At 48.6% G+C, this 22,839-nt stretch overlaps 1 protein-coding gene across 3 annotated transcripts in view; it reads right to left on the reverse strand.

The window, feature by feature from the left end:
• SMARCA2 (SWI/SNF related BAF chromatin remodeling complex subunit ATPase 2) overlaps positions 1-22,839 on the reverse strand; it is a 1,761,756-nt gene that overhangs the window by 1,032,323 nt on the left and 706,594 nt on the right. For all 3 annotated transcript variants that reach the window (XM_085632958.1, XM_085632957.1, XM_085632956.1), the window contains exon 20: positions 7,456-7,569. In XM_085632958.1, coding sequence (XP_085489084.1) covers positions 7,456-7,569 — 114 coding nt within the window. The remainder of the gene's footprint in view (positions 1-7,455; positions 7,570-22,839) is intronic.

A 22,839-nucleotide genomic window follows, 5' to 3' on the forward strand; every position in this document is an offset into this window, starting at 1 on the left:
ATGCTGCTCTACAGGCTTTAAGATGGAGTAAGGATAAGTTACTTACCTGTAATCCTAGTTCTCTTCCAGGGGTATACTCAGTCATAAGCACTGAATAGTCCCGCCCACGTGCGGGGACCTCAGAGCAATAGCCAATAATATATATATATATATATATATATATATATATATATATATATATATATATATATATACTCACACACATACATATGCAGACTGAAAACATGTTACTAGGCTCAATAAGCACTGAATAGTCCTGCCCACGTGCGGGGACCTCAGAGCAATAGCCAATAATATGCATATGTGATCAAGACTGCCGTGGGGCAGTCGAAACGCGTCAGGCTGGGCACTTGCTTGTAAAGATTTTTAGCACAGGCACGTTTTAATCTGCAACAATAAAAAGAAAACCTTTTTTTCTCATCTTGTGGTCCGTACCTGTTTTTGCGCCCGTGACTGGGATTGCTTCAGAATTGTGGCTCTTATATATATATATATATACATATACATACACACACACACACACACACACACACACACACACACACACACACACATACATATGCAGACTGAAAACATGTTACTAGGCTCAAAACTGCCACAATTGCATTGTAAATCTTTTACATTTGAAAAAATAAAGACATACAAGTCATGATATACTTATGATACATATAAAGAAAACTGCTTTGAGTTTGCTTTCAAACACACAACCTTTATTTTCAAAGGTAAAGAGGCAAGATCATACAGGCAGATTAGCCTAGAAAGGCTGCATATAGAAACAATTGGAAAACTGGCGCCGTGCCTTTAAGACCTCCAGGAACCCCAAGGCTCCCATCATGCACCACAGGTGACAGGTCAGTTCTTTTGGACGGCGTATAACAGTTTGATCACAGTATGGGTAACAGATACATATATATGGCCATGGTATTCGTCCGGGAGGAGGGAGGGTTGCTTATGGCTTTGATGAGTATACCCTGTGAAGAGAACTAGGATTACAGGTAAGTAACTTATACTTTTCTTCCAGGGGGTACTCATCAATAGTCATAAGCACTGAATAGAGTAGCAAGCCCATCCCCGTACCCTGCGGACGAATACCAGCATATAAAAACCATTTTACCAAAAACATATATTACCCAAACAAATTTCTCAAGGATGCTTGACCAAATTGAGCATCTGCTTGAGTGTCAGAATCAAGGCAGTAATGGCGTGCAAAAGTATGGACCGAACGCCATGTGGCTGCTTTACAAATTTCTTGAATAGGTACATTCCTAAGCATTGCTATCGTAGCAGCTTTGCCTCTTGTAGAATGTGCCCTCGGCTTGCCCGGGAGCTGCTTATGTGCCAGTTGATAAGATAACGTGATACATGACACTATCCATCTAGAAATGGACCTTTTAGAGGCAGGGAAACCAGTGTTCAATGGACCATAATTCACAAACAGTTGGTCAGACTTTTGTACACACTTTGTTTTATCAAGATAGAATTGTAACACTCTTTTTAAATCTAGAGAGTGCAGAGATCTCTCTGCAGGAGTGACAGGGTTTGCAAAGAAAGTAGGAAGATTAACCGACTGGTTGATGTGAAACTTCGAGACCACCTTAGGAAGGAACCTCGGGTGAGTAGGTAACACCACACTGTTCGCGTGAAAAACGCGATAAGGCCCTGCAGAGCATAAGACTTGTACCTCGCTCACACTGCGGGCAGATGTGATTGCTACGATAAAAGCAGTCTTCCACGAAAGATGCTGAAGGGAAGCTTTGTGAATGGGTTCGAATGGAGGACCCATTAGCTTAGAGAGGACCACATTAAGCTCCCAGGGAGGAGATGGAGACCTAACGGGTGGGTAGACCTTTTTTAGACCCTCCAGGAAATCCTTAACAACCTCACATTTGAAAGAAGGAAGCCTGAGTGGGAGACTTTCTATATGCTGTTATCGCTGCCAGGTGAACCTTTAAGGAGGAGCATTGCAAACCTGCTTTGGCCAAATATAGTAAGTATGGTAACAGTACCTGTTCCTGAACTCGAATAGGATCATGACCCTCAGCAGAACACCAAATGTAAAAACGCTTCCACTTAAAAGCATAAGACTTCCTCGTAGAAGGTCTCCTAGCCTCCTTCAAGATCTTCATGCAGTCTTGAGAGAGACCTAAATGTCCATATTGGATGAACTCAGGAGCCATGCTGCTAACCTCAGGGACGGCAGGTTGGGATGGAACACCTTGCCGCCCGCCCTGGTCAGCAGATGCGGATGACAAGGCAACCTCCTGTGTGGTACTTTGGACAGATGAAGCCGGTCCGGGTACCACCACTGGCGAGGCCACTCTGGAGCAACCTGGATCATCTCTGTCTTGGAATACTACAGTTTCCTGATCACCATGGGAATGAGGGGAATTGGTGGAAAGGCGTAGAGTAATGTCTCTGACCAGTCTATCAACAGAGCATTCCCCTGGGATCCTGTTTGCGGGTATCTGGAGGCGAAGACGCTGCATTTTGCATTTTCTGCGTCTGCAAAGAGATCTATATCTGGTGTTCCCCCAGCTGTGTGCTTCTGCGAAATGCCTGTTTAGGCCGTCCGCTTAGACGTTGAGGACGCCTGGTAAGTGAATTGCGGAGATCTTCATGTCTTGTGCTAGAAGCCACTTCCAAATCGCCTGTGCTTCCAGCGACAGAGGTCTGGACCTGGTGCCCCCCTGCTTGTTCAGGTAGTACATCGTTGTTGTATTGTCCGTCTGAACAAGCAGAGCAGTCGATTTGATGGAAGGAAAAAACGCCTTGAGAGCCAGATGGACTGCTCTGAGCTCCAGCATGTTTATGTGGTATAGTTGTTCTCTCCTTGACCACATTCCTTGGATCTGTAGTGACCCCATATGAGCGCCCCACCCCTGAAGGGACGCATCTGTCATCAGAGTCTGCTTGGGCAGTGCCTCTTGAAAGGGGACTCCTATGATGAGATGAGTCCGTTGCATCCACTATCTGATGGAGAGTCGGACAGACAGAGGCAGAGTTAAAGTGTCCTCCCAGCGATTGGAGATTTGGGACCACTGATCCTCTAGAGTCTGCTGTAGAGTTCTCATGTGAAGTCTGGCGTTTGGAACTAGAAAAATGCATGAGGCCATCGAACCCAGCAGAGATGAGACCTGCGTGGCCGTGGGCTGAGGTATCTTCGGGAGGGTATGACACTTGTGGAGAATGGATGATAGCCTCTCCTCCGAAGGGTACGCTCTTGCGTTTACTGTGTCCACAGTTGGGCCCAAGTAATGTATTCTCTGTGTTGGATTGAGGATGGATTTTTTTAAATTGACGTAGAGACCCAGCTAATGTAGTTGTTGCATGCAGTAGAAGACTTGGAGACGCACTCTTGAGAAGCCAGTCGTCTAGGTAAGGGTAGACGAAAATTAGTTTCTTCCTCAAGAAAGCAGCTACTACTGCAATGCACTTTGAGAATGTGCGAGGAGCCGACTTCAGACCGAAGGGCAGGACAGTGAACTGGAAGTGGTCTGACTGGATGCGAAACCTTAGAAACCTTCGATGCTTTGGAGAGATTGGGATGTGGAAATAGGCATCTTGAAGATCTATGGTGCACATCCAGTCCCCTTGACGTAGATGCGGGATTATTTGATGTAATGCCAGCATTCTGAACATCTCTCTAAGAATGAACTTGTTGAGAAGCCTGAGATCTAGTATAGGCCTGAACTCCTTGTTTGGACCATTCTTTGTGACCAGAAAATATTGGGAGTAGATCCCCTGTCGATGTTAATGCCATGGGACCTCCTCGATGGCCTCCTTTAGGAGTAGAGCCGACACCTCTTCTCTCAGAAGATTTATGCAATAGATGAGTCTTTTGAGGAGGAAAAGAAGGTGGAGGTGACTTGAACCTGATGGAATACCCATTCCTCACAATATTGAGCACCCACTTGTCTAGTGTGATTTTGGTCCACTCTTCCAGGTAGAAACGGACACTTGCCCCCACCGGAGTGGGTAACAGAGTTAGGGGAAGCAAGCACTCACTGCTTCTGTTGTTTCTTGGCAGCAGGTGTGGACTGCCTGGAGTTCCTTCCTCGTCCTCTACCAGTACGATGCTGGTATGACTGTGATCTTCCTTGATGTTGCTGGGAGGACCACTGAGGGGTTTGAACCCTCTGTTGGTATTGGCACCGATCGCAAGGGTGGTAGCGTCGCCTGAAGTCCTTCCTCTTCTCAAGCCCAACCGCATTCACTGTATCCAGTTCAGTCTTGATCCTGGACATTTCGTCTTCAGCATGAGAGCCGAAGAGCGATGTGCCACTGAAGGGGAGACTGAGAATACGATGTTGCGCATCTGGCTTCAAACACGTCAATCTCAGCCAGGCAGAGCGACGGGCACAAATCCCATGTGCATAACCATGGGCAGCTAAGTCAGAGACATCAGCCGCTGCACTGATGACCTGATTGGCTACCAGACCACCTTCATGAAGGATTTCCAGGAAATCTTGCTTGTCTTCTTTAGGAAAGCTTCTCAGAGAAGCGTGAAAGATTCCCACAAAGAGCGGTCATACCGACCCAGTAAGGCGGTGGCGCTGGCTACCTTCATATAAGATGCAGAGGTGGTGCACATTCTCTTGCCAACCGAATCCATGGCCTGTCTCTGTCTGGGGGTACCGCAGATGATGCTGCCCCCGTCTGGTTCTTCTGTGCCGCTGAAACAATAACTGAGTCCGATGGAGGGTCAGCCCTCAGAAAAAAGGGGTCCTTCTCAGGAGCCTTGTACTTTTTAGTGATCCGAGATGGGGCCGCCCCCACCGATGCTGGAGTAAGAAACTTTTGAAGAGCAGGCTCTAGCAGGCCAGGCACTAGGGGAAGCAATGGTCTAGAGGAAGACCTTTGGTGAAGTGTCTCAAAGATGACTGACGTTTTAGCTGTGGAAACAGGCATTTCAATCTTAAGCTTCGCAGCCCCTCGACATAGAACCTCATTGAAGGTCAGGATATCATCAATGGGCGATATTCTTCTCGGAGGAGAGGAACAAAGAGTAGGAGAGTAATCCGCCTAGGAATCTGAAGACCACGAGGAAGATCTATGGCTTTGACTTCTAGGACTGGTGGCGAGATCTAGATGCCAGACTCCAAGGAGAACGTGATTAGCGCCTTCTCAAAGATGGGGACCTTTGTGGAGTGGCACGCCGCTCATGTCTTTCAGATGAGTGTACAGATTGAATTATAGGTAAATGGATCTTGTAGAGGAACGTGGCAGTCTTGTAATCCTGCAAATCTTCCACTCTTATGTCCCCTTGCCATCTCGGGGAGATATTAGTTGCTGGAGATGGAACTGGTGAGGGTTCAGGATTGACTTGCACTATCTGAAGTCCTGGGGAGGAAGAGGCACTCCTTGACGTCATCACCTGGGCGTCCCGCGGTCTCTCGATGCCGCCCTAGGTCTTTTTGCAGGGGGAGATGTCCTTGATGTTGATCTCCTCGACGTCGACCTAGATCGCGATCTTCTTGACCTAGGTACAGAGGGTATTTTTCGAGCTCGACGTCTATCTCCTCGACGGCGACCTCCTCGACGTCGATCACCTTGGCGACGGAGGCGTCAACGTCATGCGCCTCGACGGCGAATGCCTGTGCTGGCGCGTCGATGGCGAGCGACTGTGCCTCACCGGCGTTGATGCCCTTGGCTCAACGTCGATGCCTCTCGACATCGGTGGCAATCTCGACGTCACCATGGAACCTCTCAGCGGCGGGCTTCGACGTTGGTGAGTCGACGTCGAGCCACGGCCTCTTGCCTTCGTAGGCGCGTCAGACCTGGACCGCCTACGCGTTGGGGTCAACTTCTTCTTATGGGTCTTCTCACCTGAAGTCGGTTGCTTCGACGTCGAAGGATGCCTCAACTTCGATTTCGACGCAGACTCAGAACACCAAAGTATTTTGGATGTCGATCTGTCCCTCCACAACGTATGAGACCGATGTTTTCTTTTCTCACCTTTCTCTTTACGCTCCAGCCTTGGTTGAGAGGAGGGCTTCTTTGAGGGATGTTCTTCTCGCCCACTTGCTGTTTCTTTTCCTCTCTCCTGCATGGAGTGCAGCTTAATCTTCTCCCTTTCCCTAAGGGTTCTTTTTGAAAACTTGCTGCAGTGGTAACACTGGTCTGGCTTGTGAGATGAAGGAAGACAAGCAATACAGACCGAGTGAGGGTCTGACTTAGCCATCTTTTCCCGACAGGCAGGGCACGTATTAAATAAGGCCGGCATTATGACAGGAAAAAATAGCCAAAACAGAATTAGTAAGCGAAGTACTAAAGACGCCGAGTGAAACAAAAAAAGTTCACATTAAACCAGAAAAATAGTGATAAAAATCACTACCGGGAAAGCTCAATGCTCCAGGATCCTCACAGAAGGAGCCGGAAAAAAGAACTGATCTGTCACCTGTAGTGCATGATGGGAGCCTGGAGGTTCCAGGAGGTCCCTGGAGGTCTTAAAGGCACGGCGCCAGTTTTCCAATTGTTTCGATATGCAGTCTTTGTAGGCTAATCTGCCTATATGATCTTGCCTCTTTACCTTTGAAAATAAAGGTTGTGTGTTTTAAAGCAAACTCAAAGCAGTTTTCTTTATAGGTATCATAAGTATATCATGACTTATAGGTCTTTATTTTTTCAAATGTAAAAGATTTACAATGCAATTGTGCCAGTTTTGAGCCTAGTAACATTTTCAGGCTGCATATGTATATATATATATGCATATTATCAATATATATGGGTATTTATGTGTATATATAGATATATGCATACTATTGGCTATTGCTCTGGGGTCCCCGCATGTGGGCGGGACTATTCAGTGCTTATGACTCTTGATGAGTATCCCCTGGAAGAGAATAACAATCTACTCGTTCATGCTTATTGGTTTTCACAAATGCTTTTTACAATAGATATGTCAGGCCTACTACCTTTGTCATAACGTTTCATAGTATACAGTTCATGGCCTTGTCAAATAAACAATTCAGCCCTGCTGTATTAACTATAAAACTTTCAACAAGGCAAAAAGCAGGGACCCAGAACTCTTGCAGCACAATCACACTTCTCCCCAATCATATGCTGTACTCAACACGTGGGCAGAGCCAAAACCCCTCTCTCAGTAATGCTTCTCAATGCTCTTCTTCTGTGGCTCACATGCGGTTTGTAAGAGCTAGGCTGTCAAGCCCGGTCTAATAATGACTCCAAACAACCTTACTTTCACTTATGTTGCACTGGTTTAATGTCTTAAGGGAAAGCACCACCTATTAAAGACACAGCCGCTTGATCATCTTCTTGTCATTGGCTGACTAGCAGAAATGAAACAACTATAAAACTGGCTAGAAGCAACACACAATTTCATTTAATTGTCGAAAATATCCAGGGAGAATCTCCTGCCAACTATTATGCAATAGAAAGATAAAAAGCAGCAACCAGCACAAGATCCTCTTCTCTAAAGTTCTGTTCTGTACCAACCTTTTCTGGAAGTTGAGATTCTACCTCCTTCTTTAATCTTCTCAACAAAAAGGGTCTTAACACTTTGTGGAGGCGCCTGATAATCAGAATGGTCTCCTCTTCATTCAAGTCCACCTAAATTAAACAAATAACAGGAAAGAAATATGATGGATAGGCAGCCTAAATTGAAACAAACGCAGCTGCTACATTGTAAGCTACCAATAACTTAACTATGTTTGTTTGGAAATTAATATCTTAAAATGATTAGCAGAATAAAAAATAAAAATAAAACACCAATCCAAGCCCACAGGTGTGACAAAACAGGCCCTGCACAAAGTAACCAAAGGAAACTTTCCTGCCCTTGATTAAAGCAATTAAAAAGATGCCTTTTATACATTGTCCAGAGCATTATGTAAAGAATTGTGGACGACTTGCTCTTCATAATAGGAATAGTTAGCACTGAGGAATGCCAAACAGTATCATACTCAACAAAGGCTCAAACACTGACACAGAAAACAAATCCAACCAACAGTTAACACAGTATTTTTGCCTTCCCTCCATCTTAGTTATGATCAAGCAGTTAAGGGATGAGGAAAAAGGGGGTGCCCCAAATGTAATGGAGAATTAACATAAAATTACTTGTATTCTACTTCAATCGCCATCTCCCCGCAACTCTTTTTCCCTTCAATCTCACTAAGACTCCAATGAAATAAATCTGGTTGGATCAACACTATACACCTCAGCTCAAAAGTGGTTATCAACAACCTTCTAAAAAAAATAATAAGTGGTGTGCTGCCTTTCAATCTTTAGAAAGATGAAAAACGCTAATTAAACAAGCGTTTATTTATGAAGAGGGGAACCTCGGAGCTCACTCTATGAAAGCAGTCAGGGTGCTTGCTCTTGAAGATTCCATACAGGTGGAATGTTTCACGGAACAGTGTGATAGGAAGATAACAAGGGTAGCGGAAGAGCGAATGTAAGGAATTGGAATTTTTGGGGTGGTGTGATTACCTACTTCAAGGAATAATCACAACCCTTGTCTGAGTGAACCCTCAAAGTCACCTAATTAACCTAAGCACAACCCCCTGTTAGCTATAGCATACAGCAGAGAGGCTCAACTTGCAGCAATGTGTAAAGCATTTGCATCTTAAAGTTGAATTCCTCCAAGCACAATACTCAGCTAGCAATGCAAGTATGCACCACACCTTTCAAAGTGAAAATGTTTTATGTTGATTCGCAGAGCGCACTTTTCACCCGTGAGGGTATCCAGGAGTCAGAGCTGGTGTGGCAGTGTGTGCTCTCCATAGAGTTTTCAGAGCACCCTCCTGCTTTGTTTTTGTGAACGTGGCGAGTGTGTGCAACTGACAGTGAGGCTGAGAATAGGTGTCTGGCATGTTGGTGGAAGTGATTGTGGTTGTTCAGCTATGTTGGTCCAGTGTTGTGCAGAGCTTTGTAATTGTGCCTGAGGAGTTTCAAGTAACTGCATTTGTGAATGGGGAGTCAGTGGAGGTCTCTGAGGTGAGGTGAGATGTGAAAAGTTGAGTATGAGTCTTGCAGCATCGTTTTGAATGGGCTGAAGTCTGTGTAGAAGCTGCCTGTATATTCCGGCGTAGAGTGCATTTGCACTAGTCGAGTCTGCTTGCGATGAGAGCTTGCATGGCAGTTCGTCTGGTGTTCTGTGGCAGTCATTTGAAGATAGTTTGTAGCATATGTAGTATAAAGAAGCAGATGCAGCTCAATGTGTTGAATTGCACCTTTATGTTGAGCTTGTTGTCCAGGATGATGCCCTGATTTCTGGCATGGTCGTGGATACTGATCCTAGTTCTCTCGGCCACCAGGAGGCATTCCAAGGGGAACTCTCGTTTCCAAAGACCAGCACTTCTGCCTTGTCCAAGCTGAGCTTCAAGCAGTTACTTCTCATCCATTCTGCTATCATGGTCATGCAGTTGGTGAAGTTGGTCCTGGTGGTAGTTCTTTTGTCGGTCAGGTAGTGGATGAGTTGAGTGTCGTAGGAGATGATGGTGATGTCTTAACAATGGAAGATGTTGGCGAGTGGTCTCATGCAGATATAGAACAGGGTCGTGCTGAGGGACAAACCCTGGGGAACTACGCGTATCAGGTTCATAGTTTCTGATGTGAAGGGTGGCAGACTGACTATTTGGGTACTTCCTGTGAGGAAGAAACAAATCCAGTTGAGTGCGTGTACATGGATGCCGACCTCGTGGAGTTCTATGATGCGTGCGGTGGGAGACTGTGTCTAATGCAGTGGAGAGGTCAAGCAGGATGAGTGACGCGGTTTCTTCTTGGGCCGGAATGGTGTTGGTATAGTCGGTGGCTGCGATGAGTGCTGTTTCCATGAAGTTGCTCAGTTGGATTGGGTCCGCAAATGGTTTCTTGAGGATGGTGTTAACTGCTGGGTGCTTCAAGTCTTCCTAGAAGGTGGTGGAGGTGATGGAACTGTTAATGATGTGGGTGAGTGCAGTGCAGCCCGGCGAAGCACCAAGGTTGTAGACATGGTGGGGGCATGAGTATGATGGGGCCACTGAGTGACAGGTCTGTATGGTAGTTATTTTTTCTTCTCATATGAGTGTTCTCTATCTGGTTGGGTTGGCGTCTTGTTTGGTGATGGGCAGGTTGGCAATGAGCTCACTAGGATCTGGGTGGTAGGCAAAGTTGCTGTAGATGTTCATTGGAAGTAGTTGGATAGGTCCTTACAGAGTTCTTGGGAGAGAGTGATGCTGTTGAGAGAGGCAGTGGGGGTGGTGAAATTCTTGATGATCGAAAAGATTTTCTTGCCGTGTTTAGAGCTCTTTTAGATGTGTTCAGCTAGCGCTCTTTTCTTGGTGTCTCTCAAATACTGGTGGTAGCATATGAGTGCAGCTTTGATGGTGGTTTTGTCAGTGGTTTCATGGCTGGCTCTCCATTTTCTTTCTAGCTGTTTGCAGTGTTTGGAGTTTTGAAGGTCCTCTGTGTACCAGCGGACTTGCATGTTGGGTTTGATGGGGGAAAGGGAGTCTGCACAGTTCTTGTTTAAATTGTTGAAGTTGACGATGTCCTTGTTTAAGTTGACTGTGGTGTTGGGTTGGTCTGTGCTGAGGGTGCTGAGCAAGTAGGCTTCTGAGATTTTTGCCCAGCTTCGGCTGGGTTGGCTGGTGCAGGTAGGTGCGTTGGTTTGTGGAGTGTTGATATGGAAGCGTATTATGGAGTGGTCGGTCCATATGAGTGCTGAGGTTGAGTTGAACTCGATGCTGTTGCTGGTGATGATGATGGGGTCCAGTATGTGTCCGGCGATGTGTGCTGAATCAGTGACGAGCTAGGTTAGTTCAATGTTGTTCAGGCTTTCAAAAAGTGATTTAGTGGCGAGGTCGGTCTGTCTTCTAGGTGGAAGTTGAGACTTTGGAGTCAATGGCGAGAGGAAGTCAGTGACGAGGCTGAGGAAGGTGGTTCGTGGTCCTGGTGATCAGTAGGTGAGGGTTCAGTTTAGGGTGAAGTTTTCAGATATTTGCATCTTCAAATGAAGATCTTCCTTTATGAGGTGGGATCCTCCATGGTTGTTGAGTACTTGATGAAGTCTATGTACATGACTGAGAGTCCTCCTCCTGGCTTGTAAATACGGTCCTGATGTGCAATATTGTAGCCCACTGGCATTGCCATTGAGATGTTGGGTGCCAATGTGGAGTTGAGCCAGAAATCCGGGAGGAAGAGGGGGTCTGGTGTGCCGCTGCTCAGCAGATCCCAGCTAATGGTTGTGCGTTTACTGAGCAAGCGGGTGTTGAGCAAGCGGGTGTTGAGTATGCATGTGCGTGGATGTTGGGGTGCAGGTTTGCTGTAGTGTTGCATGTGGGAGTGGAAGATGTTGCTGGTGCTTGTGTGGGTGGTTTGCTGCAGGAACAGCAGCAGTGGGTGCAGGTTAAAGCTCCGACTGTAGTGTGTGGCACAGCGCAGCGGCATTGGGAGAAGAGGCGCCCTGAGTTGAGTGATCAAAGGTGCGCTGCGGTGTATTGCTGTGGGGCGAGTGAACCAGGGTTTATGGCACTAGGCGCGGTCCAGACCAGATGTACTTACCTTTGGTGCATCAGCTGCATGCAGACATGCAGCACCTGCCATTAAGTAGGTTGTGGGAGGTGGGATGAGCACGAAGGGTGGTGAACTGGGCTCCCAGAGCACAGGAGGAAGAAGCAGGCGAGGAGTAGTGGGGTGTGAGATGGCGTGGCACGGGACGGGGCTGCGGGGAGCGCAACAGAGGAGAGCTAAAGGTCTTAAATGGGGTGAAAACAGATACAAGTGTTAAAAGAGGAAAGAAAAACTGAATGTTTGCAAAAAATAAGACGGAAGCAGGGTGAGAAAACAGAGAGGGATGCTAAATAAAAGCAGAGTCAAATATAGAGAAATATGTTCCATAAAAAGCAGGGTAAAAAACAGAACGATGCAAAATAAAAAGCAGGGTGAAAAAAAGATAAAGATGTTACATAGAAAGCAGGGTGAAAAACAGAGAAAGATGCCTGAGATGAGAAAAAGCAAGAAGCATAGTTGCAGAGTAGAGGGAACCTTGAGGTGGGAGAGCAGAGTTCACAAGGACAATGCCTGGTGGGAGGACTGGTCACAGGTAAGTGGGGGATGGGCCTAGGCATGCATGTGAGGGGTTTATGATCTGTCCTTAGGGTGAAAGGTGGCCCCCACGGGGATATTCTAAAGTGTGGGCTAGGGAGGGCGTGGCCAAGATGGTGACCTGAGTGGACGTGAACTCCGGAGGCTCCTCGCCGTGGGCCTTCACCCCCTTGCCATAATACTCGCATAGTCCCCAGCCGTGCGCAAAAAACGGCGACAAAGCTTCCGGTGCACAGCGCTGTCATCGGGAGCAGTTTGGGAGCCCGTGATCGTCCGGGAGACTCTCGGCGCGATTGGCACGCTCCGGTGGACTTGGCGCCCAGGCCCAGAGACAGACGTGTGAGAGAGGTCGGACCCCAGCTACCGACTCCTGAGGCGGGAGGCCAGCGTGAGCATGAGGGCGGATTCCTGTGGTGGTATCCAGGTGTGACTGTCGGCCTGAGCCAGCAACGACGGAGGTGAGGAGCGGCTGGCGCGGAGGAGGAGGGTCGGAGGGGCGGAAAATAAATCCAGCGTGCTGCTCTTCAGCCTCCACAAGCGCAGACCGGACCCCCGGCGATCCACTCCAGGGGCTTCACGCAGCAGCCCCTAGCAGAACCACGGGTGGGCGACTTCCATCTGAGCGGATGGCAAGTTAGCGGCGATCCCCGGAGCGGACACCCGCGAGGTAGCAGTGCGGAGCCCCCCTGGGAAGCGCTAGGTGGTGGCAGGACAACATAGGCCTCAACCAGCTTAGTAGCGCGCAATCCCGGGGCAGAGTTGCGGGGCCTGCATCGCCGGCGGCGACACAACGCGGGAGGCGCTCGACAACACGAATCTGGCACACTAAGCGGGGACTGCAACGCAGGCTAACATCCTGCGCCCGGCTAAGGGCTGACTCGCAGAGGGGTCTGGTGGACTGCATTCCAATAGTGGTCACATGCGACACGGAAGGCAAGGCCTACCTGGCTGAAAGCCCCCTCTGCTCCCACACCACGCCATCACTGTAGCCCGGACCCACTCAGCTTTATCCCAGCGGACCGCCGGGTCATCGGCTGGAAGAGAGTCCCCAAGGAAGAGGGGTGCGTCAACTGCTCTTCCCCTACAAACTCCCCAGGACAGGTGGGGGGGGGGGGCACCGGAATCACCGCAACCACGTGCCGTGTGCACCCAGGCAATGCCCTTGCACCACAGTACTACAACCAGGAGACATGCAGCCCTCACTGCGTTAGCCGCCACATGAATCCAGCCACGCACCCGCCGCAATACGAGGGTGGGGTCCGTGGCCGGTCTCTCTTACCGACGCTGTGGGATATATCGGCGACGCCGACTCTGTCCAGGAGCGGATGCCTGAGTCGGACTAACGGGGCCCTGCGATGGCCAGCACGAGGAAGAAGGGGGACCGCTCGTTAAAGGAGATGCTGGCTAGGGGCTGCACAACGGGAGAGAGAGGGGGTCTCACACCGCAGACACCAGCAGGCCCTGAGGATAGGGATGGACCTATTTTATTTATTTATTTATTTTATTTATAATTTTATATAGCGCTGAATCACCCCTAGGGGTATCTCTGCGCTTGCGACAACAGACTAACTTGAGCTAAAAGAGGTATGTTTTCATCAGCTTTCTAAAACAAAGAAGGGACATTTTCATGCGAAGATAATGGGGAAGGCTGTTCCAAAACAAAGGAGCCAAGTACGAAAAAGCCTTGCCACCAGAACGGGCTTTATGTATTCTAGGAACAGCAAGAAGAGTTTTTGATCCAGATCTAAGTGAGGATATAGGATTGTAGGCCTTTAATTTCATTGTTAGATAGCAGGGACTCTGCTCGTTTAGAGCCTTGAAAATCATGCAACCTGTTTTAAATTGCACTCTTTTTTTTATTGCCAACCAATGTAATTCATGCAATAAGGGCAAAGAGGGGGTTCTGGCCGGAGAATCCGTAACCAGTCGAGCAGCTGTATTTTGAATGACCTGCAATTTGTCCAAAGAGGCAGCATGAGCAGAGAGAAGAAGAGCATTGCAATAATCAATCTTGCTCATGAGCAAGGCCTGAATTAAGGTCTTCCTGGTGGATACTGGAAGTAGAGGAAAAACTCTAAGTAAACTTAGAGTGTGATAGCACGACCCAGCAATAGTATTGACATGAGTCTGTAAAGTGAGTTTGTTATCAAGCTTAATGCCCAGATTTTTAGCTACCTCTTTGGGTGCAGGGGCTTTACCCAACTCCTCCGGCCACCAATTAGGTGACCAGCAGATGTCAGCACCTCCGAACAGCAGAATCTCAGATTTATCAGAGTTTAACTGGAGATAGTTGGTTTTCATCCAGGAGGCAATGGCCATCATACCTCGAGAAAAGATGGATTGTATATCTGGTCTCCTTTTGTCGAAGGTGAGGAGGAGTTGAGTGTCATCTGCGTAAGAGATGGGGTTAAACCCCAAGTCCCTCATCAGTATTGCCAGGGGCGTCACATGTTAAATAAAGTAGGGCTCAAACAAGAGCCCTGCGGGACGCCTCTGGTAACCTGTGAACGAGCAGATGTAAAAGGACCCATTGACATTGCCTGAGTGCGGTTGGACAAAAAATCTGACAGCCAGCTCAGTGCAGATCCGCGGATGCCACACTCCAGTAGTCTATACAAGAGAACTTGGTGGGAGATGGTATCGAATGCTGCTGAAAGGTCAAGCAGCACCAGAAGTGCCGCTTGACCTTGATCCAGAGCCATTCTGATATTATCTGTCACCTCCACCAAGGCAGTCTCAGTGCTATGCTTATCTCGAAAGCGTGACTGCGAGATGTCCAAAGCACCAGAAGCCTCAAGGAAGGATGTTAAGTGCTTATTGATGTGTTTCTCAATGATCTTGCTCTGTAGAGGAAGCAGCGAGATCGGGCGATAGTTTGACACTTCCTCGGGAGAGATGTTGGCATTTTTGCGGATGGGCAGAATCTGTGCGTGTTTCCACGTTTGAGGAAGACAGGCAGATCTTAAAGAGGTGTTAATAAAGGAGCAAAAAGGGGGCGCCAGCTGAGCCGCAAATCTTGAAGAAATTTTAGCAGGAATAGTATCCAGGGGGGATCCGGATCTGGTGGATTCCAAGAGGGTTTGTACTTCTGAGATGGTAATAGCAGGAAATGTAGTCAAACAAGGTCCTTCCTTATTGGGGTGAGGAGTAATCTCCGCGGGAATAGAAGTAGGAGTATTAGAGAGGATAATGTTTTGATAGATTCTCTCGATTTTTTGTACAAAAAGAGAAGAGATATCATCACACAGTGTCTGAGAAAAACTAACCGTTGTCTGACAGGATTTGGGGTTAGTAAAATCCTGCACTATTTGAAAAAGCATCCTAGCATTATTGCCTGCATGTTCTAGAGTTTCAGCAATATGAGTTTTACGGGCTAATTTAACATTTTTATGGTAAATTGCCATGGCAGCTTTGTAAGAGATTACCTATTACACGAGCATTCCTATAAACACTCTTCAACTCCCTGAGGGAGGACATTTCCAGACCCTCAAACAAGAGATGGCAGGGGAGGTGCGAGAAATACACCGCGGTGTTGACGAACTAGGGGAACAACTGGCGGCTATAGAGAATGGCGAACAATCCAGAAACAAGAAGGTAGAACACCTGCAGCAGGAACTAATTCGCCTCAAAGATCAGCAAGTAGACCTGCAGTCACACGCGGAGGACCTCAAAAACCGATCTCGACGCAACAACATCCGCGTTCGGGGGGGTCTCACTGAAGGAGGAAGGGGCAGACGTCGCCGGATACCTACAGGGCCTTTTTCAGGAGGTTCTGGGAGTCGGCTCAGACTTTGACATTCGCATTGATCAAGCTCACAGGGTGGGCTTGGGGAGGAGAGCGCAGCCCCTTCCCCCCCGATATTCTGGCCTTTCTACCGGACTTCCCTCTGAAGGAGGGCATATTACGTGAGGCTAGATTGAAGCATCCCCTCCAATACCAAGGTCACACTATAGCCCTCTTTAAAGACCTAGCCTCTATCACCCTACAGAAACGGAAGGCATTCAGGGAGGTGGCCGCCTTCTTGAGGGACAAAGGAGTGCCATACTCGTGGGGCCATCCCTTTCGACTGATCTTTAAATGGAATGGAAAGTTGTGGCAATCGCACTCTCTTCAGGAGACTAGTGATCTTCTCGGTTTAGCGCATTACAGTCCGGAGTCATCCCCCGGACGTTCACAGCGACCGTCGGACACCGGATGGCAGAGAGTGGGTCGCAGACGCTCGCCCATCACTGATACGAAGCCGGACCGCGTGACCATGACGCAGGAGAGAGCATCGGCACTAGCTGTGGTGTCACAGGATACATCCACACCAGAGTCCCTATAAGTTTGGCATGGGGACTTCAATGCACTGCATCATGGCTGGCTGGGTGTGGGGGCGGCAGCGGCGAGACCGAGCTGGAACTTGGGCCCCACACACACCCCTTTCTCTGTTTTCCAAATGCCTTCGTCTTCGGATGATGGGCAAGGGACATTGACTGAACTTTGGGACTTGGTGGTTGGGGGGGGAAAAGGGGTGGGTCCCGAGGAGGGGGGCAACGGGTGGGACGCAGGTTCACATTTGCGGATGGGGGGCTGTTGGAGACTGGCTGGGGTGGGTTGAGGGTGGGGTGGGTTGGTTGTCCGGTAGTTTGTTTGGTTAACTTAGCAGATGGTGCTCTTGAGATACGACACAACAAGGGCCTGGTTCCAAGGTTGGCCCACATTCATATTCCCAGGAACCCTGGGTTCCCCCTCCTGCTTGCTTATTTCCTCCTCATGAGATGGGGTCCGTTTCCCGGCTGAGGTGGGGAGCTCACCTCTGGGGACACACCAGCGGGCAAGGATGTCGGTCATGGTCACTAAGGAGGTAAAGGTCCTTGCACTTAATGTAAAAGGGCTCAACAACCCAGTCAAACGGAGGGCCGTACTGTCCTACCTGGAGATGCGGAGGCGGACGTGTGTCTTCTACAGGAGACACATCTCCTAGTCGGAGATCAACACCGCATGCGATCAAGGGCATTCCCACACCAATACTTCGCATCTTTGGGGGAGAAGGAGGCAGGAGTTGCTATACTCGTATCTAATCGCGGCCCGGGGATGGTGCTCGTGAAGGTGGCGGAAATAAAAGGTAGATTGCTAGTTTACACTATGCGGTTTGCCCCCCACACCATGGTGCTCGGCTCCGTATATGCCCCCAACTCCGGGCAGGAAACCTTCCTAAAGATGGCCTTAACTGATGCATTGGCAACACAGAACCCGCATGACTCTTACTGGGGGCGACCTGAAACTGGTAATGGATGCAGGAAAAGATAGAACACAATCCACATACTCCCAGAGCAGGGAGCTCTCACGGGATGGGAAACTCTGGCTGCGGGAGATGGGCCTCGTAGATCTCTGGAGGGAGTTTCACCTGAATTCTCACCAATACACCTTTTTCTCCCATTCACATAAATCCTATGCACGTATTGATTACCTTCTAGGTACGAGGGAGGTCACTGGGGTGGTGGGATCTGTGAGCATCGAACCGGCCGCGATATCAGACCACGAGGCAGTAGTGGTGACTATGTTGTTCACAATGGGCCCCTGTCAGACCGGCCAGTGGCAGCTCCGAAAAAACGATGCTACACAAACAGGCAGTGGAGCAACAACTTGCTAAATATATTCAGGACTATCTAGCCCTAAATGTCACGCCAGACATAATGCCCACAACTCTTTGGGAGGCGTTGAAAACGGTGGTTCGGGGTGAGTTGATAGCCATAGCGGCGGCAGATAAAGAGCGCAAGGAACTTTGCGCTGCGATGTCCGCTCAGGTGCGGGAGCTTGAACGGGTCCACAGTAAGACTGGGGCGCCCGAGTGTGGAGACAACTGAAGGCCGCCAGGGCACAATTGGCTGGCCTGGACCTCGATAGGGCAGAATATGCGGCGGTCAGACTGAAACACTCCTGTTATGTTGGGAGGAGATCGCCCAGACCGCCTTCTGGCTGTTAGGCTTCGGGTCCAGAGACAGCGGACTCAAGTGTCCTCGCTGTGCGGCAACCGACGGGAGGAGATAACGGGAGACCAAGACATCTCTCGGGCCGTCCGAGACTTTTATCACTCTGTACACTGCTGATACCTCCTTGGATCAGGCGCCACTAGATTTCCTTAATTCCGTAGAAATGTCCACCCTCACACCAGATCAGGTGGCGAAGCTGGACGCCCCGATTCGGATTGAGGAAGTTATCACAGCGAGCTCATGTCTAAAGCTGCTTAAGTCCCCCGGCCCGACGGGTTTTGCCCCTGTACTATAAGAAATTCTGCCACATCCTGGCTCCGCTCCTGGTGCGACTGTTCAACTTCTTTGGAAGAGAGGCTCCTATCCCCGCCACAATGCTGGGGGCGGCCATAGTGGGTCTGCCAAAGCCGGGCAAGGATCGGCGGCAATGCAGCTCTTACTGCCCAATATAACTTCTCAACTTTGATTTTAAGATCTTCACTGGCATACTTGCTACCCGGCTGGGCCCTTGCTTGCTCAATCTGATAGAACCAGATCAGGCTGGGTTTATTTAATCCCGCCAATGCGGGGATAACACTAAGCGAATATTGCATCTCATTGACAAAGCTCACAAGACGCACATGGACGCGATCCTACAGACGATAGATGCCGAAAAAGCGTTTGACCACGTAGATTGGCGCTTTCTGGGGCATACGATGTCCAAATTCGGCTTGGGGGAGAAATTCAGGGAATGGGTGGGATGCTGTTACAACGGCCCTACAGCCCACATCAGAGTGAACGGCTTATTTTCACAGCCCTTCGCGATACAGAGGGGAACCCGGCAGGGGTGTCCACTGTCCCCTCTACTTTTCGCCCTGTACATCAAGCCCCTCGCGCAGAGAGTCCGAGACAACCGCGCCATCCGTGGCATACCATTCAGGGGTGAGACTCACCCAATCAGTCTCTATGTGGACGATGTGATGGCGGCGTTGGTGGAGCCTAGGGTTTCTCTCCCGGCATTCATGGAGGAGCTGGAGGCATTCGAGGGGTATCAGGCTTCCGAGTTAATGTTGGGAAATCACTCTTTCTAGATCTAAACCTGGAGTCGACCTCGCTCCAACTACGAGATGGCTGCACGTGTGGCATCCGAGTGGTGGATTCTATACCCTATCTAGGGCTGGAATTAGCATCATCAGTGAGTCAAATGGTCCACTTGAACTATTCTCAACTGACACAGCAGGCGAAAAGGGACTTGGGCACTTGGAGCAAACATCAGCTATCCCTCTTGGGAAGAATAGCGGCGGTCAAAATGTCCTTACTGCCCAAAGCACTTTTTCTCTTGCAGACTCTCCCAGCCCTGCCACCCCCTGGGGCAATAACCTAGTTGCAACGCGACATCAGTCGGTTTATCTGGGCGGGAGCGAGACCCCACATGAGCAAAGCGCTGGGATTTCGGCGGCCCAAACAGGGAGGGCTGGGGATACCCGATCTCCTCGGATATATAAGGCGGCCCAGATGCGGTATCTGGTGAAATGGGCCAGACCAGAGTCCGAAAAGAGGGGGCTTTTCCAGGACAGGGCCCTAGCGGGAGTACCTCTTTGGAAGGTCCCCTTTTTAAAGAAAACGCAGCGACCACCTAGCCGAATGTGACCTCCTATCACCAAATCAGTGATGTGTGTATGGGACGGGGTGGCAGTCTGCAGAAAGCTCACTACATTCCCCTCTACCCTGACTCCACTGTTCAGGAACAGCGATTTCACGCCTGGCTGGTCAGACAAAACGTACATGGCGAGGCGTGACACTTCATGTCACTCAGTGGGACATCTCTTTGATATACCCGGGATCATCACCTTCACTCGGTCGAAACAGGAATATGGCATTCCTGAAACTGAGAGATTCCGCTACCTGCAGATACATCATTGGGTACTCCAGCCAGGAATGAGGGAGGAGGGGGGGTCGACGACTGACTAAGTTCGAAAAATGGTTGATCACCAAAACTACTGACAAGGGACTGATATCCAACATATACGAAATGCTCAGACACAACACACACCCACGGGACACACCGAGCAGAAGACGGTGGCAGAGAGAGCTGGGGGGAGAACTTACACAGAAAGACTGGGAAGAGATCTACTACAGGGCAAAGCACACAACCCGAAATGTAGCCAGCATAGAATCTGTCATGAAAATCGCTACCTATTGGTATCTTACTCCAGTGCGCCTTCACAGGGGCAACCCCCTGCGGAGCTCCACTTGTTGGAGGGGCTGTGGCGGCAAAGGAACGCTACTGCACATCTTGTGGGAGTGCCCGCTGATCTCCTCCTACTGGACCAAGATCCTTGACATTGTAGACGAGCTCTTCGATACACAGATCCCGAGGCTCCTGGTGTACGTTGTCCTAAGGCTCCCAAATCCAATTACATACCCACTTAAGAGTATGAGGGGACGACAAATGGGGATGGCACTAGGGGCAGCGCTGCAAACCATATTGACCCACTGGGGCACCCCCACCTAGCCCAATCACACATGGTGGCTGCACAGACTCTGGTTCATCCTCGGCATGGAGCACATTTCTGCTACTTTGACTAACTCTACTAATTCTTTCCAGAAAGTTTGGGCTCCCTTCCTGAAATTGCTTTCGTCTGAATTCAATTAGATCATTCAGCCCAAATATCTCCGAGTGTTACGACTCTTCGATCTGTGGAGTCCTACCCAGCTCTCTCAGGCAATCTAACTAACTAAATAGCAGCACCTACCACACGCCGACCTTTTCAGGGCGCAGAAACTACCGGACGGGGGTGGGGGGTGGCAGTTATAGTTTTTGGGTTCTCTACAGAGTATGCCTTTTGGGGAGTGCTGTTTCAGTACGGGGGGTGGGGGGTAACAGCACATTGTCTTCTATGCATTATAGTTCCGACAGACTCTCCCCAGCCGCGATTACATCCGCAGGCTACCCAGATTCTCACGCTGTCTATTCTCACGCTACCTCTGTATGTTGTGTTTTTCTTGAAAATTTCAAGAAATACATTTAAACAAAGTGTGGGCTAGCCCAACAGCAGTCTAGGGTTTTCGTTTCTACAGTGGAATAATTGCATTCAAATTATTATTTTTTTTTACGGAGGGTGAGGTATTCTTTCTCTCCAAAAATTGTGCAAGGGTGGCTCATATTCCCTTGGTATTGAAGTCAGTAGTTATCATGGTGTTACGATTAACACCCTAGGTTATATATTACAGTTAAAATTACAATAGATAACACAACATGTAACTGGTAGAAGGAGGGAGCGGGTAAAGAAGTGCTAAATTATCAGTAAATTCTAAATCTGACCATTTTTGTAAGCAACAATAGCTTTATTCATGCGGTCCCATCAGCTTGTTTGTGTCTTGTTTCTGTCCAGCCAACATATAAAGAGAAACTTTGGTAACCTCCATCCTAAAAATCATAACCTGTAGTGGCTCAGTCGGAAAGGGTGCTCTGTTACTTGATTCTCTCAAATGACAGCAGAGTAAGGCAGAGCATTTCAGCACCAGAGGCACTCATTTTCACAGCCTTTAGGCCATAGAGACAGAGAGGAGGCGGCAAAAGGAAACCACATCTCTAGGGAGATAGTAGTGGAAATGCAGTGAATCACAGCTTTTGATTCGCCACTGGTGCTTCCTGTAAAGATACAGGCACTGAAAACAGAATATAATTGTAATGCACAAAAAATATCCGATGAGTAGAAATATCAAAGCCCCGGTCTCTACCGCCTTAACATCCCAACAAGAGGTCCTCATATGACCATATTCCTTCTCTAGATAGCAGTCTTTTTAAGTCATCACAATTGGTGCTGATTTGTGTGTTCTAGTAGGTTCATGTTTAATCTTTGGTCTTGATGGCCATTTCCCTTCTACAATCTGGAATCACATGCGCTGTGTCCTCTGTGAGAGCAGCAAGGTTTTCTGTCTTCCTTCCCGAGATGATGTATTAATGAGTGCATACAGCTAGGAAAGTATCAGAAGTACATTGGACTGTGTATCAGTTTCTTCTCAGGAAGGACCTTCTAAATCCTTCAGTCAGATTACTTTGTTGAATAGGCTCATTTTGTTTAGTGCTCCACTTTGCAATGATTTGCAACAGTCAGCATAACTGCAATGATTGCGCTATCGCTGTTGGACCGATTGGGTGTATGTGGGTCTATCCTTGTGTTAATATGGAGCCAATGGAGTATGTCTTTGCATCAAATGGTGAGATTTTCACATGCCCATCAGATAAGCACAGCATTCCCTCTTACCCCCAATCCTCGCACCAGGGATGCTTGTTGCCTGGTGAGGCACTAGTATTAGTATCGACAAGTGATGAGTTTCCATTGTTTCTTTGTGCTGTAATAAAATGGTGTACCTCTTTGTAGGAACATTGTTTCATCTGGTAAACATTTTTTCCAATGCTGTGGTGTCAGGAGTATGGTGTCGTGAGTATTTCATGTCAAGCTCATCTTGTCTGTATGCGCTCTGATACTTTTTCAAAATGTGCGAAGTCTCCACCTGCTCAATCTCTCTCTTAAAACAAGCATTGGCAAAGCCAATAAGTCTCGGCAATCTGAGAGCTACTATGGTTGTCAATGTTATTGTCTTTTAGCCATGTGTTATGGTGTGGCATAACCTATAGGCTTTGCTTACAAAGAAGGGCATACAAATTAAAATAGTGATACAAGACTCACAAACGGGTCTCTGAGGACATTTACAGTAGAATCTAAGCGAGCTTAACTACTCTACCTCTCTGCAAGCAGCTGTCTTTTGGACAGTGAGCAGCGCGCAGCACTCGAGGCATCGACTAGAAAAGAAGCCTAACCACCGTTAGAAAGA

Source organism: Triturus cristatus, chromosome 2_1 (genome assembly GCF_964204655.1).
Source record: "Triturus cristatus chromosome 2_1, aTriCri1.1, whole genome shotgun sequence".
Classification (NCBI taxonomy): Eukaryota; Metazoa; Chordata; class Amphibia; order Caudata; family Salamandridae; genus Triturus; species Triturus cristatus.